Here is a 27,626-nt window from a genome sequence, read left to right on the forward strand (position 1 = left end):
ATTAAACACGCACCCCTGTGTGTCGTGCTCCTGAGAAGAAATACAATCTCCGTATAGACACTGGTGTTTGGCACCCAGGGAAGGAAACTCCTGTGCTCCACAACCCCAGGCGCAGTACTGATTGGGTACGGTGAGACAGGAAGGTCAACGTGTCCAGCCGCAAGGTGCTGGCCTATGAAGACCAGCTCAGCATGGTGAAGGAGGGCAGAAACCGGTCGGGCCCGGCAGAATGAAGCACCACATCAGAAAGGCTTTGTTGCACTTCCCTCAAAGTCCCTTGTGAACTGAGGGACTGCGTTGCACACATCACTCTTTAGCAATTGAACCAACATCATTTCATGTTGGATTGGAAGACCTCACAAAAACCGGCAGCCAACTCTTTTAATAAGCATTCATGTGATGCAAATAACTTCCACACCACCAACCAGCGGGAAGACCGGCGTGCCATTAACCAACATTGAGAGAATTGTAACATAATTGTACATCGGCGAGTTTCTGACTTTTTGGCCCTCGCTAGATTTTCCGAACATGCTGTGGGCGGGATAGGAGCATTCCGTCCATTGTCCTGGTCTAAAGCCATGTGAGGCATTTGGAGAGAAGATTTTATGCAGGAGGATAACAAAAGTAGAAAATAATCCTTGAGAACAGAGGACATAGAGACCCAATCCACAAAGAGAACGGAGGGGAACTGAAGGAAAAATTGGGTAGAATTCCAGAACAGATGCTACAGACACAATTTTTTTTTATTGTGGACTTGCTGATCTCCCAGAGCTCTGCTGATGGGAATTAATTTCCTTCATGTTTTTAAAGTTTTATACTCAATACATTTGTGCTCATGCTCAGCAGCAATCATATGTCTAAGTCCTTATTACTCCCTACTAACCAGATTATTTTATTCTCAGAATTTTTAGTAATATGGCATTTCCCAGGGGGTTAAGAGGGGGTATCTTGTGCTAATTAGCTGACTGAATTTTCATGAACCCACTCATGTTCTCCTATAGGGTATCAAAAGAATAATTGCTCTATCAAATAACTTGGTTTAATCCTCTAAAATATAAATCCAGTTTATTAAAAACAATAAGTAGCATGAAATCAAAACAGAAAATTTAATTTAATTAAAGTGCATTCATACACCTCCTCAGCAAAGCAAAAGTAACAAAAAAGAATCTGAGAGCAAGACTCTAAGTGGATGCATATACATAGAGCTCATCAGTGAGGGTTCATATCTATACCACAGAACCTTTAGGTATTTGACTCTATCTTGTGAAGCTAAAAGACCTGAGGAATTGGCAGTATGTTGCTGAGGTAAACTTCTGAGACTGGGATATGTGAACTCAAAGGTTTTGCACAACGGAATAAAATTGATCAAATTAAAATGATGTTCCTTTTGACCCTCGTACAGGATGGGGAGAAAGGCACTTCAAAATATATTCGGCCGAGACCTTCCAACTGGGATCTTCTGGTCCACCAACGGCGCAGCCCTGTCGTGGGTTTCCCAGCAGCATGGGGTGGATTCAATGGGCAATCTCATTGACAGCGACGGGACCAAACGATCCCGCCGCCAGCCGACACCGGACCGCTTCCTGCCGCCGAGGAACACGCTGCAGAGAGGGCAGAGAATCTCGCCCATTCTTTTTAACATGAGATTTATTTTAGCGATCCAGGCCACAATCTGATTAACCCATTTCCTCCATTTGTTGGTGAAATACACCTGATCTATTGGGGTCCTTCAAAGATCAGAGCCATGGTAACTCCCAACAAATGGACCTCAATGCCCACATATGCCCGTGGTATAGTTTGGTGTTGGTTAATGGCTCTCTTTCCCCTCAATGCCAATTGGACACAGGCTAATATGCGACTGAGTACCATCAAAGGTAAGACAGGAGCATCCGGATAGAATAGCATTAAATCTAGAATCAAAGAAAAGGAGGAAGAGAGGGAAAGAAAGGATGGGCAAATCGACTGATCTACCCAATTACTTGTATTCAGTCAGCCTGTCCTTACTCACCCTATTACATCTCCCCATGCCTTCAAAAGCTTCCTTAAACTCATCTGTATCAGCCACCATCCACCTATTTCCTCAGGTCTCATTCAAATGCCGAACATTTTGGAGCATTTTGTTACAGTGAAGGCACATTATAAATGTTAGTGCTTATTTCAGGTAAATAAGAACAAGACTAAATGGTATTTCAAAAATGTAGCAAGGATGCTGACATAAAAATAGAAAATAGCAGAAGCACTCAGGTCTGGCAACATCTGTGAAGTAAGAAACAGTTAGTATTTTATCAAAAGACATTTTGATTTGTATATATAATTTGAACTGAGACATTTAAATTAAATCATTCAAGATTCCCGTAACATACACAGTGCAGAGAAGGGAAATTTGTCTTAGATACAATAAACTTTTGAATTAGTAACCATCTAAAATACATTTCAGCCAAAGAAAGGCCAAAGGAAAATGGCAGGACAGAAGGAATCACCAACTACGGAAAATATATTTTCCTATTTCTATTTTTCTAAGTCCTATTTTTACTGCCCCCAAAGCTTAATTCTTTCAGTGCCCCTTTAAAATTCTCTGCCAGTCCTATTTTTTTTTTTACATAGAATAATATAATTACATAGAACAGCACAGAAATCGACCATTCAAACCAAAAGGTCTATGCCGGTATTTACCGTCTGTACAAGCCTCCTCCAACCTCATAACTACTTAACTATCAGCACAACCTTATGCATCTACTTCAGCGATAATACTACATATACATATAAATTCCTGTCAGTAAACGATAATAACATTGAACATGTTGCCACCCTTCTATAATGTTGTCAATTGAGTGCTCTGCAGATCAATGTAGATAAATCCAAAGAGCTACTTTGATATAACAATGGCCTGCATACTTGTGAAGCTCTGTATCTTAATGATCAACTGATAGAGGTTGTAGTGTTTCACATATCTGGGAACATATACAGACCAGAAGCTAAGCTTCACAGAGAATACCGTCTGGATCTTTAAAAAGGCAGGTCAGCGTCTATTTATAATTAGAAAATGAAAGGGTTTGGAGTGAATCAAGATGTTTTAGAGAAGGTGTACAAAAGTCTGGTAGAGAGTATTTTAACATTCAATATGACAGTCTGGTATGGTAAAGTGAGTGTGAACTGCAAAAGTGAGCTGGTCTGAATAGTCAACACTACACTTGGCCACTCATTGGTAAACTCATTGGTAGACAGCAGACACAGCTCGGTAATTTATTTAACAAGGCACTTAAGAAGAATGCTCAGGCCATCGTCGGTGATTCCTCTCACTCTTTATATCATCAATTTGAAAGGCTCCCTTCGGGCTGGCGCTTTAGAATGCCTATTGCGAGGAAAAATCTGTTGTAGGTCTTTTGTTCCCTGTACAATAAGCTTACTAAATAACATAATGTAAATGTAACTTGCTGTTTTTATTTTTTTAAATTGCAGTGCTTTAATCGCAGAATGCAATGCAGTTATGTTTGTATGGTATACAATGTCTGTTTTCTATGCACAAATGTATGAATGTAGGCATACATGAAATATTTACTGTTTTTAACTAATGACTGTATGATTGTTATATTGGAGGTGAAGGCAAAGACAGGTTTCCACTTTTGTGTGGACAATAAAGCTCTGTTCTATTCTAGAATTCATTTACTCTGGGATCAATATAATTGAAACCACATATGTTTTTTTTTCTTTTTCTTTATATAATGTTAAGTTGGAGACCTTTGTTCCAAACCAATGTTGAAGGGATCAATGATCTTTCCTGTCAGTCCACTATCCGTTCCCTGTACTGAGGCTTTGGATTATCGTCCACATATTTCCTTACAAACCAGCAGCTGATGCGCATCTTGAGATCCTCCTCTACTACAAAATTCAAGGCAGCCTGTGAATAAATCCAGTTCCACAAAAATTAAAAGATGGTTGGCGTAAATAAATATTTGCCTTTCTATAGCAACTTTACAGCCCTCAGGATATCTCAAAGTGTTTTGCAGCCTTTTAACTACTTTTGCAGCGTAGTCCCTATCGTACTGTGGAAAAAAGGAACTCAATTTGTGAATAAAGTGGCCAGCTAATCTGATTTAGTGATGTTGCTTTAGGAATAAATATTGGCCAGGACACAAAGAAGAACTTTCTCTTCTTCACAGTATGGGAAAATTTACAACCACCTGGGAGGGCTTAAAGGATCTCAGTTTAATATCTCTAAATATACCAGTATATAATAATGACTACAGGAAATATAGGGAAAGAGGGGGAAATGTGGCAGTATTAGCGAAGAATGGGAAAACAGTGGTAGTTTTGAGGGATTTATATTTGTATTGGTAAATATTAGAAATAAGATATAGTTTTAGGTGCATTTAATTTAGTGTCACTATGTAAGGAAGGGTAAACCTATAGGCAGATTCTTGCTGGACAAAGGTGTTTGTGTGGGGGTTTTGTCTTCAATGCAAACTGTGCTTCTATTGTGCTTAGAGGAGTTACGACGTGATGAGTAAATAAAATTTAGAAACATGAGGTCAATTCTTCGCATCTGGGGGATCCTTTTAAGGTAGGAAGGCACTTGAGTTTAATTTTTAGATGGATATTGCAATTGGAGAGAAGGTAGTGAGAGAGAAGGCAGCTCCCACAGCTCTGCTAGATGTAGCTGGTTTAGAAGGCAAGAGAGAGAACACTTCTCTCAGCTTTGCTAGAAACTTTGCATGGAGTAATGGTTAAGAAAACAAGTGCAGAGAATTCAAGTCCAGCTAGTTAAGAGAACTAGAGAAATGAAGAGACGTTTCCAAGAAGCCTGAGGTTAAAAGTACTAGAACAGAGAACTGTTCATTGAAGAGGGGCAGAGCTGAGAAGAGGACTGAGACACCAAAAAGATATCTGAAGTGATTTTCAGTTTGTGAGAGTTTACTGCAGCTCATGCACTGTGTGTTGAAATAACTGTAAAAAAAATCAATGCCTGGATCTCAAAGTTTGGATAAAAGCTTTTAAGATAAAATAAATCCTGAAGAGGGAGGTGTAAAACATGAAAGCCAAACTTTGATGGAAGCAGTTGAGAGAAAGCATTGTTTAAAAGAAGATTTGGTTTTTCAAAAGCAGAATTTAAAATACCTTGTGTGGAAGCCAGAGTTCAGTGAGACAAGGTGGCACACAGTATAAGAATCATTTGAGGGGATTTTGAGGAGAAATCCACAGACATTAATTTGGGTTCAAAGTGGGAAGTGTGTTTGATGACAGTCAACCTGTACGTTTAAAGGGACCGGGTGTTGTTGAGACCATTATAGCCTGATATATACTTTGTAACCTGTGTTAACCTTATATTTGTGAAGCTAAGGGGGAATAAATGATTATTATATCTACTATAACCTGCCCTGATCATATTGGCTGGGACAGTTGTTTACACCTGTTACTTGGGAAATATGAGCTCCCCACAATGAGAGGGTGGTGGGGCAATCATTAGCAGTACAGCTGTAAAAATAGAGCTGGCCAGTGTGGTACTGGCTAGAGAGAGAACCAGTTGTGAACTCCGGGGCCTGCATACATAGTCTTATAACTAAAGTTACTTTCTGCTTGACTCTACAAACTTGTGTTCCTTCTTTCTGGCACTCGAAAAACTGGCAATGAGGATTAAAATTGGATAGCTGTCTACGCTGCTGAAGCAACCTTGGACTTTTTGTTGAATACAGATTGGAAGTTGTTTTTTGCTGTTGCACAATGCCTCTTTACAGACATCTGGATGTATGTGACACGACGCTGGAGGGTTGGAACCAGTACGCACAAAGAATGAGTTATTAATTCCGGGCGAATAACATCACCAAAAATGCTAACTGCCTGAGGCGCACACACGTTTGGAGTGATAAGAAGCCAAACGTAGGGCTTCAGGGTAGCATGGTGGTTAGCATAAATGCTTCACAGCTCCAGGGTCCCAGGTTCGATTCCCGGCTGGGTCACTGTCTGTGTGGAGTCTGCACGTCCTCCCCCTGTGTGCGTGGGTTTCCTCCGGGTGCTCCGGTTTCCTCCCACAGTCCAAAGATGTGCGGGTTAGGTGGATTGGCCATGCTAAATTGCCCGTAGTGTCCTAATAAAAGTAAGGTTAAGGGGGGGTTGTTGGGTTACAGGTATAGGGTGGATACGTGGGTTTGAGTGGAGTGATCATGGCTCGGCACAACATTGAGGGCCGAAGGGCCTGTTCTGTGCTGTACTGTTCTATGTTCTAACCAGCAGCACCCAACAGTAAAATGTTTGATCAGCTTGTGACTTTGGCAGGACAACATTTTAATCTAACCCCGTCTGTAATAGTCCAACGTTACTGATTTAACCTCTGCAGAGAGGACCACTAGGGAATCCCTTGCCGAGTTCTTATCTGAGTTCCGCAGGATTGCGGAGTACTGTGAATATGGTGATACTTTGTCAGAAATGTTACAAGACCGGCTGGTTGTGGCATCAACCACCCAAAGGAAACTGTTAGCTGAGCTGACACAGACTTTTCAACAGACCATTCACATAGCGTTGTTCAGAGAAAGCGCAGAACAGGGAGTGCTGGAGTTACAGGGAATGGAGGTGCACGCCTTGGGGCGCACCTTTCCATCCAAAAGCGCCTCCCCGTATCCCCACCGTGCCTTGGACAGGGCGCCGTAAGGGCCCACACTGGTAGCCATCAGAAGTTCCTTCCTGAAGAGAGCCTTCTCCACAGCCGATGAATGTGGAGCCGTGTAAGTGTAGGAATTGTGAGCACCGACCCCATGACGGACACGATCGTGGCCTGTCAGAGGGCCAGACGCTCCGGCAGAAACTGGGTCCAACCCAGGGCCTGTATTTTTTATTTGGATGAGCCCAAGGATGATGCACCTGAGGATGAGGGAGGAGGATTCCTGTCACCATTTTGGTGGCAGCTCCCCAAGTGGCGCCTATTACGGTGACGATAAGGGTAAATGGTCACCCGCTTGAAATGGAGTCGGGCACCGGCACAGCGGTCTCCATGGTTGGACAGAAGAAGATGTTTGACCGCATCAAGTGGACCCTTGCATTGTGTAATGCACTGGCCAGGTTGGCCATTATAGGGTGAACCGGTAGACATTATTGGAACTATGATGCCCCCTGTGCTTACAGATACCTGTCAGGGTGCCTCCCGCTCATTGTGGTGCGAGCCACAGGTAGGCCAATGCAACATGAAGATTGTATTAATCGATTTAGAGAAGACTTACGACCTGGTACCGAGGGAGGCAGTCCAGAGATGTTCAGGAATTTGTGAAGCTCTTGAGAAGTGCATATGACTATTACAGGACATGCGTAAGGAGTGTCAGGCAAGAGTAAGAAGTGTGGGAGAGAATGAGAGTTTCAAAGTCAAAGTTGATCGACATTTTCCTCTTTCTCACTGTCATGGATGTTCTAATTCAGCAAGTGAGATGCAAAGTTCAATGGTCAATGATGTTTGCAGATGACATGGAGCTATTAGGTGAAGATGATGAGAGCTTGGCCGATTTTCTGGAGATCTGGAGAAAAACACTCGGAGAAGTACGAAGATCAGTAAACCAGTGACCCAATTTATGGACTGTGAATTTGGACTTAGAGAAGAGGAACAGAGTGAATAAAAATTATAGCTGAAGACTTGGAGAAAGTGAGTAGTTTCAAGTAACTGAGGGTCAGCAGTAACAGCAGATGGAAGAATGAAAATGGAAATTAATCAATAGGTTAGCCGTGGTTAGAGTAATTAGAAGACGTGCAGTGGAAAGGAATGTGATAGAAAAGTATCACTGAAGCTGTAAGGGAGAACCCATGAGTCAGTTGTTAAATAGCCTTGTTATGTTGTGCAGAAACTTGGGCAGCATCAAGAAGAGAGGGACAGTAACTGGATACTACTGAAATACTGATGCTGGGATGGATGTGTTGAGTAACAAGGCCAAAATCTTCAACAACATATCAAAGGATTCGGGCAGATTGTGGGAATATCAAAGAATCATAGAATTTACAATGCAGAAAGAAACCATTCAGCACATCGAGTCTGCACCGGCCCTTGGGAAGAGCACCCTACCTAAGCCACACCTCAACCCTATCCCCACATCTCCATCGTATCCCGTAACCCCATCTAACCCAACCTTTTTTGGACACAAAGGGCAATTTAGTACAGCCAATCCACACCTTTGGACTGTGGGAGGAAACCAGAGCACCCGGAGGAAACCCTTGCAGACACGGGAAAACATGCAGACTCCACACAGACAGTGATCAAAGCCGGGAATTGAACCTGGGACCCTGGAGCTGTGAAGCAATGTGCTAACCACTGTGCTACCATATCAAAGGAAGTATCTGTGATGAAGCTGAAACGGTATGGTCATCCATTATGGAGATGAAGCAAGTGATAGAGATGGGACTGCCAGGAAGAAGAAAAGGAAAGCGTCAGAGCAGGTGGAAAGATGGAGTAGCAAGGCACAGAAACACAATGCGATTGGAAGAGGAATTGGTGACTGACAGGAGGAGACGGAGAAGAGTCATCAACCAGCATTGTGGTGACCCTAGGTAAAATGGGAGAAGTCAAAAGAAGAGATTGATTGTACTTTCTGATATTCTAAGCCAAAACCCTTGTTTATTACTGTCCTTATGTCATCCTTCATTATCAGGCTATTCCAACCCTTTTTCCATTTTGACTGTCTTTTCAAAATGTTCTGTACTCTGGAATATTTATCTTACAACCTTGCTCATCTTTCTACTATGTCTCTGTGATGATGATTATATCGGACCCATTTATCACTATTAATGCTGCTAGCTCAGCTAAGAATTAGACTAGCGACAAAGTGGAACTGTTATATAAGCTTAAAGTCTATAAAATTGAAGGCAAATTATTATCCTGGTTATTTGGCTGGCATTTTATGTAATGGCAACTTTGAACAGTCACCTAATGTACTTCTATAAATTTTATGAATAATAATGAATAAAGTATATATTTGGTAAAATACATTGATCATTAAAATGACATGAACAGGTACAGAAAATAATCAAATAGGTCAATACGAATGCTGAATCACTGGCCTTTGTATCTTGAGGTATAGAAAACAAGGGGGTAGAAATGATGCTCCAGCTATACAAAGCACTAATTAGACCACCACAAAGCACTAATTAGACCACAGATGGGTTGCTGTGACTAGTTTTGGAACCACACCTTCAGAAGGATATTACGGCCTTATGTCTTGTGAGAGTACCTTTAAGAAATGAGTGTTTTTTATAAAATAGCTGTAGTGGGTGTACTTTTAAGAAATGGGTGTTTATTGGATAGCTGCAGTGATGCCAGAAAGTGGGTGGAGCTAGGCTGTCTGTCTGCTTTTACTTTCGCTTTGAACTTGCAGCTAGAGTGAGTTTAGTTTCGTTTTGCAGACTTGGAGCTGCCTCCAGCAAGACAAGGTGTGATTCTGATTTCTTTCTGTATGAAAGGAATGTCTTCAGATCACTTGCTAATTTAACAGTGGTAACTGCTCTCAGTTGTGAATTTAAACCTGATCTCTGTGTTTAAAAATGGTCTTTTGTCTTATGGATGTTAATAAGGAAAGATTAAGGTTTACTTATAGAATATTGTATCTGTGGGGAGGATTAGTGTTGATAGTTGTTAAGATGTTTACTGTGGGTTTATAAAGTGTTAACTGGTTTTATACATATTGTTTTAATTTAAAAGTACTATAGAGTTCTGTAGAATGACATCTGCAGAGTGGCCCTGTGTGTTCCCCATAACCACAATCTATTAAAAGTTGTTGGTCAGGTGAACTCCATGATACACTTTGGGGTTCTCTAAACCCTGGCCCATAACACTTAGGAGAAATGTAGTGTAAGTTTACCAAACTGATACCTGGATTCCAAGGGTTAAATTACGAGTGGTGTTTAAACAAACTAGGCTGGTTTGGTCTTGACTTTAGAAGGTTAAAAGGGAGAGTTTTGATCAAAGTTTTCAAGATATGTAGGGGAGCTAACAGGGGAGATAAAGAGGGACCACTTTGCAATGTGGGAAGTCTAAGGCTAGGAGGCTTAGTCCAAAATCTGAAGCTCAACTTTTCAGGAAGTAGGTAGTAGAAATATGGAACTCTACTGCAAACAGCAATTGATACCAGATAAACGATAAATTTTAAACTATAATTGATACATGTTTGTTACCCAAAATATTAAGAGAAATGGGACAAAGGCAGGTATAAGGAGTTAAGTTATAGAACTGATGTGATCTCACGGAATAGTGGAACATGCTCAATGGCTTATCTATTCCATTTCCTATGCTCATCTGAAAGACAGCATATCTGGCAGTGGAACACTCCTTTAATATTACATTAGACCGTCAGCCTAGATTTGGTACTGAAGTCTCTGACTGGGACTTGAACATTAGAGGTGAGAATACTAGCATTGAGGCACGGATGACTCAAGATTTCTGCTTCTCATCCTTGATCATCCCAGACATGTAAATTATTATATATTTTAGACAAAATTAAAACATGTTATGGCAACATTCAATACCTCCGCTAGATGTCCACCAATTCCTTTTCCCCTGAACGTAACTGGCACCGATGTGCTGTGCAGATCAACTATTTTCGTTCCAATGTATCTGTATTGTAAAACAGCTTCTTCTATAGAATCTGTCAATACACAACGAGCATTATTTCAGTGGTAATTATGTGTAAAACATGATCCTGTATATAACATGTATATAATTGAAGAACTGTCTCTGACATTGTTATAGCAGAAGCTTAATCAGTTTATGTTTAAACCAATAGAGGGTTGGCAGATCTAAGTTATACTGCCACTTCTATGACATTCTGGCCAGAAAAAAGATTTCTGGGCATACATTTAATTTTTATATTAATACGCAGTTGGTTGGTCTTTGTTAATATTATTAAAAAGATAATTCTTTGGACCCACCTCGCTCTTTGCTGTTCATTTTTCACCAGTCAGTTGTGCAGTGGCAAATCAAATCCAAAACACTTGAAGGCAATGAGGGGACTAAAATTAATTCCACTACTAATTTTAGACAAGGAGTTGAACCCCAAATGTCTTTGTTGTAGACACACAGAAGCATCAGACAGTGCATTTGTAAACTGTATCTGTAATATTTGGAATGATTTAGCGGCCTCGTCGCAGCCAACTTGGTGCCGGCACAAGGACGCTGAATTTCGCAAGAAATGAAATGAAAATGAAAAATGAAATGAAAATTGCTTATTGTCAAGAGTAGGCTTCAATGAAGATACTGTGAAAAGCCCCTAGTCGCCACATTCCGGCGCCTGCCCGGGGAGGCTGGTACGGGAATTTACGGGAAGAGGCCTCTCACAAGATATGTCTCGCAAGATTCAACTGATTCAGCATACACCGGGCATAATGGCATCTGGTGGGGCCTCCCGGGCCATTGGAGACCCCTGAGTGGTCAAGGCAGGGGGCCCCCCTGGCGCTCCCTCAGCAGCAGGACACCTTGGCACTGCAAGCCTTGGCACCTTGCCACTGTCATTGTGGCACTGTCAGGGCCTGATTGGGGCCATACTCATATCACTTCATTGGGAATGAAGTGGATATGAAGTGTGGGGGGATGAAGGGTGGGGGCCCTGAAAGGGAGTAGTCTGAAAGGGAGGTTGGGGAGGCCTGAAAAGGGGGGCCCTCAGCAACCCCATAGCGGGGTGTCCTCACTTGGGTAATGCTCATGTGTGCAGGACACTGTCTGTGGGTGGAGGGGGCAGTGGGACCCTGAAGCTCAGTTAGAGATCAGGGCACCCGGTCAAAATGGCGGCCCCGACTCTGAGGAGCTGTCTTGCCGGCGAGTTCAGCTCCACACTGTTGAAAAAATGTCTAAGTTTGAGCGAGACTGATGTGAAACTCCCCAAGGCCCCCAGAATGATAAAATGTAAATGAATATCGGTGTGAATTCTCACTCAAAAAGCCAGTGGGAAACACCCTGCCAAATTTGTCCAAAATGGCACTTAGAACGTTTTTGGGTGAATTTCACTCATTGTGAAACAAAATTTTAAAAGCAATTTTTCAACCAATATTCAGTAAATGTATTAGTTATACAATCATAGAACCACAGAATACGGAAGGGGGCCATTCAGCTCATTGTGCCTATGTCAGTGCTCTGAGCTACCAATTTTTTTTTTTTTTTTTATAAATTTAGATTACCCAATTATTTTTTCCAATTAAGGGGCAATTTAGCATGGCCAATCCACCTACTCTGCACGTTTTTGGGTTGTGGCGGCGAAACCCACGCAGACACGGGGAGAATGTGCAAACTCCACACGGACAGTAACCCAGAGCCGGGATCGAACCTGGGACCTCGGCGCCGTGAGGCGGTTGTGCTAACCACTAGGCCACCGTGCTGCCCTTTGAGCTACCAATTAGCCCCACTCCCTGGCACTTTCCACTTAGAATAAAATACTGAACTGGAGGTTGGTTTATTTCAACAAATTGAGGGGGGATCTACCCACGTAAATCAGACTCAAAGATTAGTAACGAAAAAAGTAATGGAGCTACAGAAGTACAATCAGGACAGATTCCCACAAAAAGGAAACGGGAAAGCAACCAAAGCCAGAGTTCCCTGGATGACAAAGGCAGTGGCATAGCGATGTTGTCACTGGTCTAGTAAACCAGCAACCCAGAGTAATGCTCTGGAGACCCAGGTTCAAATTCCGCCACTGCAGATGGTGACATTTGAATTCAATAAAATTCTGGAATTAAAACCATTGTCGATTGTTGTAAAAACCCATCTGGTTCACGAATGTCATTTAGGGAAGGAAATCTGCAGGCCATACTTGGTCTGGCCTACATGTGACTCCAGACCCACAGCAATGTGGTTGGCACTTAATTTCCCCCTCAAGAGCAATTAGGGATGGACAATAAATGCTGGCCCAGCCTACCAGGCCCATGTCCCCTGAATGAATTAAAAAATAATGTTCAATCTGTATCTTCTGGTTACTCTTGGTCAGGTTGTGATGATTTTAGGATGCCCTGAGAATTAGATAAGGCATCATGTAAATGCAAGTTCTTTCTTTCATCTTTCTCTACAAGTTAATGTGTCTATTAAAACATAATTTGTTTCCAAAGTTAGAACATTAGCTTGGTTAATTTAGTTTGGTCAAATAGTGCATAAGGAATTTTATGTAAATATATGTGCTTTAACAAATTGAGTTAAATACCTAAATATTGATTTGATTGGGGAAGAAAAATAATGAAATAATTGACAATTATGAAGCATTGTTGTCAAATTTGGTGATTGGTTCACAATAAATATAACTGGCAGTTTTTGCATTAAACCTCTGCAGTCCAAATTCCAAGTTACTCCCAAGATATAAAAAATGGTTTGTTCTCTTTAAGTCACTGAGTCAACCAGATGACTCTTTGGAAGATGGAATGAGTCCGTTTGAAAGACTTAGAACAGAGAAAAATCTGAGAGAAATTTCCAAGAAATTTAGATTAGCATAGGCTCTGACAATGACAAGGAATTCAAACAGAAATAAACTGTGTGTATTTGTAAAGGATTAATTCTTGCAGTTGTGAACTTTTAAAGAGTTAAATAATATAGTTTTCCGTAAATATATAACTATTATACAATTAAAGAATGGCCACCCCTGCAGCAGCAACACCACCCTGCTCTGGCGCATTAAAAAAATCATTACATATCCAGCAAGGACACTTCAACATCCAGGCACCCTCTCCCTCTAGCCTGAGTGCCTCCCTCTGACTGGTACTGGATCAGCAGCTCTGAAAGGTAGGTAGCCATCTTGATTTGGACAGTGGTCTAGGGCAGAGGCCTCTTAATTGCCAGCCACCAGTATACTCACCCTCAGAGTCATGCTATCTGCCCATTAAGTCTTGGCAATTGCTTTCAGTCCAGCTGGCAGGACTTCCTTGATTCACATTAAATTATGGTTATTAATTCTGTTTCCCCCTCCAAATAAACTGCCTGACCTGGTGAGTGTGTCCAACATTTGTGCTTTTATTTCAGCTCGTCAACATTTGCACTATTTTTATTTAATTTCACTGCAAATTATTTGTTCACCTTTTGTTAAATATGATTAATGGCTTGAAAATAAATGTAATCAATTCCTTTGGATTTGAATGTCAACGGCCAGTCCAGAAATTATTGCCCCTCATCCGTGAGGAGCTGCCCAGAGGCTCTTTAGTCCCTGTAGTTACATCATTGCAGTGGACAGAAGAGAAAATGCAGGACATCAGGGCCTAAGTCCGGGCACCAAGAGCCAAGTAAGTTTAAGGAGTCCCAAGATGCTAAGGGACAATCAGGGTTTTTGGGGAGAGGCGAGGGTGTGTTTGGGTGGGGGAGGGGGGGTGGGGAGCGATCCGGAAGCCACTGGACACACAACTGATGAACGCACTACCTCCCACCCTGCCCGACGTGTAATACTTTGATTTTCAGCCTTATCCCACACAAGTTCAATCCTTCTGCCGGCCTGGGTGGGAAACGGCCCTTAAGAAGCCAATAATTGGCCACTTAATGGCCTCAATTGGAGCAAAGGCAGGCTTCAGTCTAAGGTCTTGCCTGTCCCAGCATACAATTGCTGCATGGTCCGGGCAGGCGAACATCTGGAGGGAATGCAGTCCCTTCAATTTCACCGTCCCCGTCCCCCCTCGCTGGTGGGGGAACATAAAACTCTGGCCAATATTCTGGACTATCAAGAGTTACATTATACACACAAATATAAACTTGATGGTTTTAAGGTTAAATCTCTTTTGCTCGTGTCGCGAGAGGAAGTTGTTACATTGGGGAATTATATGGGCAGGATTTACTGGTTGTTCACGTCGACGGGATATTCCAGTCCCACTGACGGCGCATGGGTTTCCCGGCAACGAGGAGTGCAGTCAACGGGAAATCCCATTGACAACAGCGGGACCAGAATATCCTGCTGGTGTGCCGCCTCCTCTGGCAAAAAACCTGTGGCAGGTTGCGCAGTAAATCCCGCCCTCTGTTTTTTTTTTAAATCAGCACAGTGTGAAAGAGAAAGGTAAGTAAATTTGTTAGAAGATTTCAAAGGCAGTAACAAAAATAGAGCAGGTTGTGCAGGTGCAAAGATGTGCAGGTTAGGTGGATTAGCCATGATAAATTGCTCTTATTGTCCAAAATTGCCCTTAGTGTTGGGTGGGGTTACTGGGTATGGGATGGGGTAGAGGTGTGTACTTGGGGAGGGTGCTCTTTCTAAGAACTCGATGGGCCGAATGGCCTCCTTCTGCACTGTAAATTCTATAATTCTTTTTTTTTAAGTTTTTTATTTAAGACAAATTTGTAACAGTTACAGAGAGAAAAATGGCCCTGTGCAAAGAGCCTTAACATAGTGAAAACGAACAGTGGGAAAGAATAAACATGTTAATAAGTGTTGAAGCCAAAGATCCTTCCATAAGGCACTTTCCCTGCCAGCTCTGTTTGCCCATGCCACACGTGTTCAACTAAACTAACGTGGCCCTAACCCTCTTCCCCCTCCCCGCCCCCCTCCGCCTGGTCTCCCCTACTCCCCAAGGCCTGACCTGCCAGGTCAGCCCTGCACTTGGCCTTAGCCCGCCCCGCCTCTCCGATCTCCCTGGTGCCCCCTGACCTACGCTAGCCACACTGACCCCTGCCCTTGGCGCCTACCTGTCTCCCGTCCCAGCGCTCAGGCCCTCCCCCCACACGCCAGGGACCCATTAACGTAATTGTATCCCACCGTGCCCTTTCAAGTCCCGTGACTAGCCCCTAGCCCATCCCCCTATCAGAGGCCCCGATCTCGCGCCAAAAGGTACCAAGCACAGGCCCCCTCCCCCATTGCAATCCCCCCCAAAGGACCCTAAACAGTGCGCCCTCCAGCCCCCACTCTCTGTCCAGGCTGAAAACAATCTTGGATAAAACATTACAGTACAGGATAGTTTAACAAACCGCCGCCACACCAAAGGTCTGAGAGCCCCAAGCCCTTTAGTTCCAGTCCAGCTTCTTCTTTTAGTAAAAGTCCTAATCAGAGCAATTTTGAGTTAACAGGCCGCCGCCACTGTACAATACTGAAAGAACTAAGTGGCCATTAGTTCAAGTCCAGCTTCTTGTCTTTAATAAAGGTCCAAACCTGTTCTGGTGTCTCAAAATAGTAGTGGAGTTCCTCAAACGTAACCCAAAGCTTTGCAGGATATAGCATTCCAAACCTCGCCTCCTTTTTGTAGAGGGCTGCCTTTACCTTGATGAATCCTGCACGCCTCTTGGCCAGCTCCGTTCCCAAGTCCTGGTAAATGCGCACCTCGCAGTTCTCCCATCTGCTGGTCCTCTCCGCCTTGGCCCATCGCAGCACACGTTCCCTGTCAGCAAGCCGATGAAAGCGGACCACCAAGGCCCTCGGTCGGTCGCCCGTCCTGGGCTTCCTTGCGGGGGCTCTATGTGCCCCATCCAACTCCAGGGGTTGAGGGAAGGCCTCCGGTCCCATCAGCGCCTCAAGCATACCCGTCACGTATGCGCCTACATCTGACCCCTCGCAGCCCTCGGGGAGGCCAACGATTCGTAAATTCTGCCTCCTGGCTCTGTTCCCCAGCTCTTCAAGCTGCTCCTGCATCCTCCTCTGACGGGCGTTCAGCTCCTCCACCTCGTGCTCCAGCTCCGTTACCGTGCCCGCCTGACTGGAAAGCTTCACCTCGACCTCCCTGAGCGCCTTCCCTTGGGCCGCCTGTGTCTCGACCATTCGGTCCATCACCGCTCTCATCGGGTCCAGCGTGTCCCTCCTCAGCTCGGCGAAGCAGTTCTTGAAGAACTCCATCTGCTCCTCCCTTGGCCAGTGAGCCTCCGCTCCCCGGTCCCCGCCGTCCGCCATGCTTGGCCGCCCGGCCTGGGGTCCCCGCTGCTCCCGCTTCGATCCTTGCCGCTCCACTCAACCACTTCTGGTCCAGCTGCCCATACCCCGGAAAGGAAGCCTCTTCCCTATCGTCTTCTCCACCGATTCAGGCTGCCAGGTCCCAAAAAAGTCCGTTGACAAAGGTCCGTTTGCCCATCTCGGGCGGGAGCGATCCGACCTGCAACCTGTCTCCTCGAGGACGCCACCGGAAGTCATCTAAATTCTATAATTCTATAACAATACTTGGATACTTCAATTATCCCAATACAGACCAGGCTAACACAGTGCAAAATGTTGGGAAGGAGAGAAATTTCTGAAATGTGCACAGAAGAATTTTCATGATCGAAACGTCTCTAATCCAGAATGAAAGGAAGCCATGTTGGATTTGGTTCTAGGAAATGACATTGGACAAGTAGAGTGCATTACTGTCAGAGATCATCTCGCAAATAGTGACCACAACATACAATCAGGTTTACAGTAATTATGAAAATAATCTGGAAAATATCAACGGCAAAAATGCTCAACTTGGGAACAGTTGATTTTCTTGGGATACATGGCTTGCGCTATGCCCCTGGAGTGTCCTGATTGGTGTTTTGCGGAGAAAAGCTGAGATAAATCATTAAACTCATCGTCTGATTGTGGCAGTTGCAGTGGGCTGGGGTGGGGCCCACATTGCAGTGGTATTGTTGCTGGTGAGCGGGCTCTCGCTTCGGTGGTGATGTGTGCATTCAGATGCTAGTGGCTATTGAAAACGTTGTTCTGGAAGAGAAACTCAGCTCTCCGGTTGTTAGAGCTCACTTTGAAGATTTACGTGTTACCCTTAGGAGAACGGTGAGGTACATGAGAGTTCTTGCATTCAAAAAGCACTCTCCCTGGTATGGGCCCACCTTCCAGTCATCGGAATCCTGCTGCATGATGTGTCATCTATCCTGACGGATTCAAGAGGTAGGAGCCAGGCAATATGTTGGTAAATCCGGTCCTAGTGAGGATTGGGAGGCGAGTTCCTGATTGAGTTTGAAAATTAGCTGCTATGCTTTAGGTTGGGTTCATCAGGTTCAATGGAGCACGATGTATCCAGTCTCCGAGATCAGGGGTTGGTTAGGCCCTCCAATCACTGGTCCAATATTATGTTATTCTTGATCCTCGGGGTAAGGGGTTGGAGGTGGCCGGGTCAACTCCCAGGACGGGGCCCAGGAAAAGGATTCCCTGAACGTCGGGAGCGACAGCTTGATGGAAGTGAAGGTGCTTCGTTCGTTGGAATCCTTGGGAGATCTTGAGCAGTGTTCAATGCCTTAGCCTCAGCCTTCTCATACATGGTGTTATTATCCTGTAATTCTTCTAGAATCTTAGATGTTACTCACTTGTGATTATGCTATTGATTATTTATTGTTGTCTTTTCTCCTGCAAGGGTGTGTGAGATGGGAGCACAGGGGTGTATGTAGTCCGTAATCCTGTACGAGCAATAACATATTGAGCCGATTATGTGAAATGTGGTCTGTGCAGTTTTACTCCTTTTTGCCATTATGTGTTATAATTCCGGTGGTTATGGGAAGGGAATGCTGCCTGTGTCATCGTCTCCGGCAACTCCCCCTTCTCCAGCACTTCATTAAACGCCCCCAACAGGTTAAGTGCCAGGTCCGTTGCAAATTCCTTATAAAATTCCGCCGGGTACCCATCCGGCTCTGGGGCATTCCCCGACTTCATACCCGATACAATCCAGCACCTCTCTTAGACTTAGGTGCTCCTCCAATGCCTGCCTCTTTGCTTCCTCCACTTGGGGAAACACCAGCTCGTCTGGAAACCGCCCCATGTAACCCCCCCCCCCCCCCCCCCCCCCACCTCCCTCCGGGTCTGCCTTGTAGTCTTTGGTAGTACTCCCCAAACGCCTTCTTTATCTTCCCCGGCTCCGACACCACATCTCCAGCCCCAGTCCAAATCTTCAATATTTCCCTGGACGCAGCCTGTCTTCGCAATGCAGTTGTCCTACCACCCGTCTTGCCCAATGCAGTTGCCCTACCGCCCTCCCCATTGTCAACCTGTCAAACTGCCCCTGCAACATTTTCCTCCTCGCCAATTCGTCCACGGTGGGAACCCTCGAATACTCCCTGTTCACCTCTATTATCTTGTTCACTAGACGGTCATATTCCTCCTTTTCTTCCCTATCCGCACAAGCCTTAAACAAAATAATGACCCCCCGGACCACTGCCTTCAGTGCTTCCCACAAAATGGCCGCCGACTCCTTCCCATTCTGATTCAATTCCACATACTCCTTAACGCCACCCACACCTTATCACAAAAACCTCCATCCGCCAACAACCCGAATCAAACCAGCCTCTGCCCTCGAGATCTAAACCGAATCTCCAGCCAACAGGGCACATGGTCCAAGATAACTATCCCTGCATACTCTGCTCCCTCCACCCCAACCAAAATCTACTGGCTCACTACAAAGTAATCAATCCTCAAAGGCACCTTATAGACGTGTGAAAAGAAGGAATACTCCCTTCTCCCTGGGTTCTGAAAGCACCATGGATCCACCATACCCATCCTCTCCATAGACCCACCCAGCTCCCTTGTCATTCGTACCCTCCCCATCGACCTGGTGCTCGACCTATCCACCCTCGGCTCTTGAACACAATTAAAATCTCCTCCCATGATCAACTGGTGCGTAGCCAAATCCGGGATCATTGCCAGCAGCCCCCTCATAAAACCCACATCATCCCAATTTGGGGCATATACATTTACCAACACGACCGGCGCCCCTTCCAATACCCCACTCACAATCACATTTCTCCCACCCGGATCACTCACCACCTATGAACTCTCGAATCCCATTTTTCTGCTTATTAAAATCGCCACTCCTCTCAATTTCGAATCAAACCCCAAGTGGAAAATCTGCCTTAACCTAACCTGGTCCTTCACGCGGAGGTGTGTCTCCTACAGAAAGACCACCACCACTTTCAAGTTCCTAAGTTGTGCAAACACCCGCAACCTTTTAACTGGCCCATTGAGTCCCCATTCCATGTTACCAGCCTTACCGAAGGCTTACACCTCCAATCCCCTCTACCGTCTGTCATCTTCCCCACTGAACTCCAGCCCCCTTAATTCCACCCTCTACCTAGCCCATCCAAGATGGCCCCCTTCTCTGCCCCTGACCATGTCATCTCTCATCCCCCAGCATGTCGCAACAACTTCCCCGCAACAACTCTCCCCCCCACCAGACCACCCACCACCTCACTTCCGTTTACCAGCATTACTTGCGAGCGTGGCAACCTCTGCTCAAAAGGACTTCCCAATGTCCTCCCCCTACCCCCACTCCTCAGCTCAAGGAAGGCTCCCTGCTGACCTTACCCTCACCCTCCCAAACAAAGACTGCTCCAGAACTCAAGGCCGTCACCCCCAAAAGCAAACAAACAAATGTTAAATACAAACAGTCCCATAAAACAGGGGGGGGGGGATGGGAACATCCATCCCCACATAAACGTTTCACCCCTACCACCCCTTACAATCCCAACAGCAAACAGCAAACCCAGAAAAGGACTCCCTCCAAACCATAGGAGACAAAAATCCCCCAATCCCCACTAAAAACATGCTCCCAACCATTACGAAGTGTCAGCATCCCGGATCACAAGCATTGTCCACTCTGTTCTCCCCCGTTTATGGTCCCTAATGAAGTCGCTTCTCGGGTCTTGAAATAATATTCCCGGCCTTCGAATATCCCCCATAATTTTGCCAGATGAAGCACCCCGAATCTGATCCGCTGCCAGTACAGCAACACCTTGGTCTTGTTGAAGCTTGCTCACCGCTTCGCCAATGTCCTGATGTCCTGATAAATTCGGACCATATTCCCCTCCCAGGTACTCTTCTCCCTGGCCCAACACAAATCTTCTCTTTCTCTGCAAATTTGTGGAGTCTCACGATCACCACACATGGCGGCTCCCCAGCTCTAGGCTTCTGCCTCAGGGACCTATGCACTTGAAAATGAAAATCCACTTCAGTGACCTTATCTAGCACCCCTTCCACCATCAGCCCCGCCAGCATCTTTGAGATGTACTCGTGGCACTCACACCTTCCACTCCTTCAGGCAGGCCCACTATTCGCAAGTTCTGCCTTCTCCAGGTATTCTCCTGCTCCTCCACCTTTGCCCTCAAATGTTTCACAAAGGTCTCCTAGGAGCCCGACCGCCGCCTTGCAAAGCCACCGCACAATTGCTGTGGCCCGATATCACTCCTTTACCTCCCGAATCTGCGACCACTGCACCTCAAACACTTCTCCACGCATTCCATCAAACTCTCCAGGGGTGACACAGCTCCTTTGATGGCCTTTGAGCGATCCTCCCTCATTTCCTTCCTCTGTTGGCAGAATTCCTCCTTAATAAAAGACATCAACTGCTTCATGTGGGGCTTTCCACCTTCCACCAGCCCTTCCCCCTCAGTCATTGTTACACTGGCTGCTGCACCACAGGTTTCCTCCAACTCTTTGGCCCGGTCTCTCACCACCTTCTGCCGGGTTTGGTAACCAGCAGACATACTACTGCCAGGGGAAACTACTCCTCCGACCTTCACCTAAACCTTTTCCTCAAAATTCCACCCAATATTGGGTAAAAAGAGCTCTTTTCTTTGCCTTCAAGCAGGAACTGCCCTGTGTGCGACCACTCACACAATGGGCGCCACTGGAAATCATCTACAAGTTTGCTGATGACACGACCGTAGGTGGTCAGATCTCAAACAACGATGAATCAGAATAGAGGAGGGAGATAGAAAACCTAGTGGAGTGGTGTAATGACAACAATCGCTCCCTCAATGTCAGCAAAACTAAAGAGCTGGTCATTGACTTCAGGAAACAAGGTATTACACCCTGTCTGCATCAACGGGGCTGAGGTGGAGATGGTTGACAGCTTCAAATTCCTAGGTATGCACATTACCAACAGCCTGTCCTGGTCCACCCACGTCAATGCTACCTCCAAGAAACCACACCAGCGCTTATACTTCCTCAGGAACCTAAGGAAATTCAGCTTGACCATAATGAGTCTTACCAACTTTCACAGGTGCACCATAGAAAGCATCCTATCTTTCGCAGCACGATAGTACAGTGGGTACCACTGTTGCACAGCTCCGGGGTCCCAGATTCGATTCCTGGCTTGGGTCATTGTCTGTGTGGAGTCTGTATGTTCTCCCTGTGTCTGTGTGGGTTTCCTCCGGGTGCTCCGGTTTCCTCCCACAAGTCCCGAAAGACGTGCTGCTAGGTGAATTGGATATTCTGAATTCTCCCTCTGTGTATTCGAACAGGCGCCAGAATGTGGCGACTAGGGACTTTTCACAGTAACTTCATTGCAGTGTTAATGTAAGCCTAATTGTGACAATAAAGATTATTATTATCTGGCTGCATCATAACCTGGATGGTAACTGCTCGGCACAAGACCAGAAGAAACTAGAAAGAGTCGTGAACACCATCCAGTCCATCACACAAACCCACCTCCCATGCACTGACTCTGTCTACACCTCCTGCTGCCTTGGGCATTATGGGCAGTATAATCAAAGGCCCCTTCCACTCGGGTTATTCACTCTTCCAACTTTTTCCATCGGGCAGGAGATACAAAAGTCTGAGAACACACACTAACAGATTAAAAAACAGCCTCTTCCCTACTGTTACCAGACTCCTGAATGACCCTCCTATGGACTGATCTGATCTCTTCAAACATCTTCTCTACTGAGTAGTGCTGCACTCCTGTATGCTTCATGCAATGCCTGTGCCTATGTATTTACATTGTGTATCTATGTATGCCCTATGTTTTTTTCATCTATGAAATGATCTGTCTGGACTATACGCAGTACAATACTTTTCACTGTTCCTCGGTACACGTGACAATAAAACAAAACAAATCCAATAAAACAAATCAATGGCTGCCAAGTCACCTGATAATTTAGAAATGTATCGTTTGCAAAGCTTCTAAAAGACTCCAAGCGAATTGCAAATAAAATATACCCAGCTATTTAAAATTCAATGTGCATTTCAACAACGATAAACAGACACCCACTGACAATGGTTTCCGTGTGAATAGCTCTTTCCTATCTCACCAAACCTGGAAGAGTGGGAGCCATTCAATTTAATGGCTGAGACATTTTAAAAGGTTAATTACCTCAGCCAAAAGACAATGGATGTGACAATGCCCAAGAACTGGGCTAACCCAATACATAACATGGATTCAAAAGTTTGGGAGAGCAGCCATTTTGAATATTATAAAGTCTGGTTCAGAACAGCCATTTTGAGCAAAAGTCCTAGGAAGAAATCAGAGACATCATCCAAGAAGGTTCTTTGCCAGGGGAAAGCAAAAAGGAAGGCATTTAGAAATCAACTGCTGTTCTGTTGAAAGAGTCCAGGCAATTTGCAAGTGCCAAAACTGCAGAACTATTGCAGAACTCTCTCTCCTCCCAAAAACCAGCTAACCTGCTGAGTCCACCTACAAAGTCAATCTCTAGCTATTCAACTACAGATACCACCATAGCTGCTAAGTACAATTCGTCAACTTCACCCCATCGCTCCAGACAGCCAACACTTTTGCAAGTTACATCCTGCAACTGTATCTCAAAAGGGTGTGAATTTCACATTCACGAGTATATTTTATCCTAATTTACATTTACTCTTTGTATGTATTTAATTAATAATATTCATTTAAAGTACCTTGCAGCAGTGTTTTGTAATAAACCTTTTTCTTGTTTAAGACTAAAGTTTTGCTGCTTTTTGAAAATTAAATCACTCACAAATTAAGAGGGCTACATAGGCTCCAACACACAAATTATTAGTTCATGGTTAATGCCTTTTACATAGTCGTTTTGAGTCATGATAAATCAATGATGTTTTGAGTCCTGTGAATCACAATTGTTACATTTACTCACTTTTGCTTTGTTTACGTCTTTATAGTTTTGTCAATACGATATAGAACCATAGAAAATTTACGGCACAGAAAAAGGATTATTCAGCCTATCATGTCTCAGACAAATGAAAAAACCAACCGTCCATTCTAATTCCACCTGTAGATGTGTAATTGTGAAATATGTAAAGGTTAATTGTACAGCATGTAATAAGCCATGTTAAAATGGTTACTATGGTAAGAAATTGCTACTTTTCAGAACTGTTGCGAAGAAACATTTACTACAAGTAGAGCTTTTTCCCAAAAGGGGTCCGTGGCTTCAAAAAGGTTGTATTTTCTGAGACAGACCCCAATTGAAAAGGGAAACTGAAAAGGAAACTGACTCTTCCAGTTTAAGGACATCAGGACTGAAATTGGAAGCCAAAACCTCTGGGGAGACAAACTGGTTGAAACCTATAAAAGAACAAAGAGCCATCAGAGCTCAGATGATGACTCCAGTGATGCAGTACAGGTAGATTGAAGGAGTTGGCGGTTCAATCTAGAAACTGAGAATAGATGATTATACAGTTGCTGCAGCAGTTTCTGTTACTTGAAAATAACATTGATAGATCTACACCATCCAAATTGTTGTAAGCAGAGTTGAGGAGCTTCTGCAGGCGTGTGCCATTTTTGGTGAAGGCTGTGCAACTCGGGTTGGCTGTCCGCTGCTGTTGGCTGGGGATCAGGCTAAATCCTAGAAGTGAAACTTAAATCCTTTGTGAGGAAGACAAAGTTTGGAATAACTTTGCGACTGAGATTCATGACATTTATGCTCAGTGGACTGCCAGGCCAATTTGTATTTGCCATTTACTGTGCAACTTAGATAATAATCAACTGCAGTTTTCCTGTAAATTCATGCATAGCTTATGTCGAATCTGGATTTCAGAGTACAAGTGGTTACCCAAAAGAGTATCAAATGTTTGGTAAAAATTCTTTTGTTTTAAATCATGGAAATTTTAGCTTCATTCTTTCAATAAATGACCAGAATTTCAGGTTTCTTCTTCAAAGATTACTGTTCTTGACAAGATCATAACACCAACACCTGAAAACATTGTTCTTCCTTTCAGTATTAAGCATCACAAGCTCCAACAACCTATGTTTGCCAATGCCCCTCCAGATCTTTCTTCCCCTCACTTGTCACTGACCATTCTTTTCTTCTAATCTGACCTCTTACCTTGTATTCATGATACTTCCATGCTTTCTCCTTTCTGGCCCTGAACTATCTGTCCTTAGCAAAAGAGTTAGTTTTATTCTTTTACTCCCCCAATTCAATGAATAGAGCTCAGTGCAACATTGAGTTCTTTTTCACTCACCTTCAATTCCACGCCCACTGTTTGGCCACGGGATCTTCCCCCACCGCACAGTGGACATTTTTACCCAATTCCAATATTCTCACTCCACACAGACCCTGCTCTCTGGCTCATCATCTTCATGGTGTGGAAAGATCCCATCAACCATACTCAACTTCTCTGTTCCCTTCATTCTCTCTAACCTGTCTCTCTGTGAATAGGTCTCGCAGATTCAACCCATTCTGACGGAAGGCCATCAACCTGAAACATTAACTCTGTTCCTGCTGCCAGTCCTGCTGAGTTTTTACAACACTTTGTTTTTATTTTCAATATTTCCTTTCATTATATCTCCTTCCTCTGGAGCAGCCTTTGCGGCACTTATCTGTACCATGGCGAGAGCTTGAATGGCACATTATATTGGTAAAAGAGTGAAGTATTAGATTGGAGCAGACGTGCTGAAACTTTGTGTACACTGGTAATTGCAATGCACTGGAAATATGTATTTTGCGGGTGTCATGGTTTGGTATAGTCTAGTAGAGGCAGCTTTTGAGCAACTTCTGGTGCAATGATGCTCTGTACTGTGGACAGTTCAGAATCTTCTGTGCAGAGAACACAAGAATAAACACAAAGTTACTGGAGAGTAATGTTAGAGTCCACGGTATCATCTATATTTAAACACTGTAATATTTCTAACAACTTCTGTAAAGACAGCCCGGACTTCTCTGGACTCCAACTCTTGTGTGCCTATTCTTAAGAACTTCAGCACAAATAGGCTCCTTGGCCATTTGTGACTGAGTTATCATTCAATTAAAACAGCTATGACTGGCCTGTACACCAACCCCATCTATATCCCCCGCATAACAAAAATAACCTGTTGATTTCAGTCTTGAAACCTCCAGGTAACCCAGAATCCTTTTGATACGAGGGGGAGGGAATTCCATATTTCCACTATCCTTTTGTGAGAAAGGTGCTTACTCATTGAATTGCGAAATAGCCTACCTCTAATTTTAAGATGATGAAACTTCAATCTCAATACCCTCCCAACCATCAGGAATAGTTTGTCTGTATTTATCCTACTGAATCATTTTAACATTTTAAACACCTCGATCAGATCGTCCCTTGATCTTCTGTACTCAAAAGAAAACAAGCTACTCTTTTGCAACCTATCCTCATAATTTTGCCCTCAAAGTACATGGGAAAGCACAGCAGAGGGAAGATACTTACTGGACTCACTGGCAGACGACCCATATTATCTGGCATTCCCCAAGAGCTTCTTGTATGCAGGTATTTTGATGGTTGTGGTTTACGACCTGGAGTCTTGTGCAACTTGTCCACTTGATATGGAACCTTGTCCTGAATTCCCAGCACATTCTTTCACTGGGGACCCATCTCCAGATTTTCTTTCTGCCACTCAAGACTTGAAGATGGAGGAAAAGGCATGCAGGAGGCAATTCTTACGGAAACAAACACCCAGGAGCCCTCTTAATGCTTTTTCGGCCATGGCTTCTGAAGTATATGATGAATCCACAAAATATTTTAGTTTTTTTTAATAGTTCAAGTGATAAAGGTGTGATAGCCACTGGGCTGCTGGTTTAATTCCCAAATTCGGTTGCATTAGCACGTGGCGAGAGGAAAGTGTTTAGAAAACAAAAAAAAATTTTACTTAGCAAACCACCTGTACCCCGAAATCCATCCCAATGAATGACAGCCGAGACAAAGGTCTTGTTAAGTGATGTCTGGCAGTGAGGGTGAAGGTGAGAATAAACTCATGCGCATTAGCGTCCGCTCCTTCGGGAGGCCGGCTGTGCGTCTGCGCAACAGATGCCTCATGATTTATTCAGTGGCCCGGGATCAGGGCGACGATCCCGCTAAAGGAAGGAAGGATTCACCGGGGAGCTCGGCCTAGTCGCACTCTTCTTGCTTCTCCTCGTATCGGAGACGCTCCCAGCCCAGACTACTTACCAGCCATCTTAACTGAAAACTGCTGCTTTGTTCGGTCGTGTGTGACGGTTTGGTCCGCCGAGGTGTGAGCGGAACCAGGCCCCGAGCGGTAACGGCTCATTTTGGGGAAAGTCACCATCAACAAGTTAGCCACAGCCTTGAGAGACATGGCCGCCTGGAACCTTCCACTGCGCGAGGGGCCCGGATGTGGCGTCTCATGTGGGAGCGCGTGGTAACTGCGTGCCCGTATATCCAAACCCTCAAACTGAACCCAACCTTAACCCAAACATTAGACCATCTCTCAAATTCAACCTTTACCCAGACTCAACGCCATCCCTCAAACTCAACCCTAGCCCAACACCATCCCTCAAACTCAACCCTAGCCCAACACCATCCCTCAAACTCAACCCTAGCCCAACACCATCCCTCAAACTCAACCCTAGCCCAACACCATCCCTCAAACTCAACCCTACCCAACATCATCCCTCAAACTCAACCCTAGCCCAACACCATCCCTCAAACTCAACCCTAGCCCAACACCATCCCTCAAACTCAACCCTAGCCCAACACCATCCCTCAAACTCAACCCTAGCCCAACACCATCCCTCAAACTCAACCCTAGCCCAACACCATCCCTCAAACTCAACCCTAACCCACCACAACCCTCACAACTCATAACCATAA

At 44.5% G+C, this 27,626-nt stretch overlaps 1 protein-coding gene across 2 annotated transcripts; it reads right to left on the reverse strand.

Moving 5' to 3' along the window:
* Positions 1 to 1,048: 1,048 nt before the first annotated feature.
* Positions 1,049 to 27,141, reverse strand: LOC119953448 (protein NATD1-like). 2 transcript variants are annotated; one of them, XM_038777744.1, is made up of 3 exons: positions 26,964 to 27,141; positions 10,489 to 10,607; positions 1,049 to 3,898 (listed from the first exon to the last, which is right to left on the reverse strand). In XM_038777744.1, exons 1-3 carry the CDS (start codon positions 27,109 to 27,111, stop codon positions 3,782 to 3,784), a joined length of 384 nt encoding a protein of 127 aa, XP_038633672.1. In that variant the 5' UTR covers positions 27,112 to 27,141; the 3' UTR covers positions 1,049 to 3,781. The 2 variants fall into 2 exon arrangements, with proteins under 2 accessions (XP_038633672.1, XP_038633673.1); XM_038777745.1 differs by lacking the exon at positions 26,964 to 27,141 and adding an exon at positions 10,891 to 10,942.
* Between the last annotated feature and the right edge of the window lie 485 nt (positions 27,142 to 27,626).

Source organism: Scyliorhinus canicula, chromosome 18 (assembly GCF_902713615.1).
Source record: "Scyliorhinus canicula chromosome 18, sScyCan1.1, whole genome shotgun sequence".
In the NCBI taxonomy this organism is placed as follows: domain Eukaryota; kingdom Metazoa; phylum Chordata; class Chondrichthyes; order Carcharhiniformes; family Scyliorhinidae; genus Scyliorhinus; species Scyliorhinus canicula.

Excerpts from the sequence above, each read along its gene's own strand:
- LOC119953448 (XM_038777744.1), bottom strand. The coding sequence starts at position 27,111 with ATGTCTCTCAAGGCTGTGGCTAACTTGTTGATGGTGACTTTCCCCAAA. Across the intron at positions 10,608-26,963 it reads GTTTTCAGTTAAGATGGCTG|ATTCTATAGAAGAAGCTGTT; the intron begins GTAAGTAGTCTG and ends GTGTATTGACAG. Across the intron at positions 3,899-10,488 it reads TTGGTGGACATCTAGCGGAG|GCTGCCTTGAATTTTGTAGT; the intron begins GTATTGAATGTT and ends ATTTATTCACAG.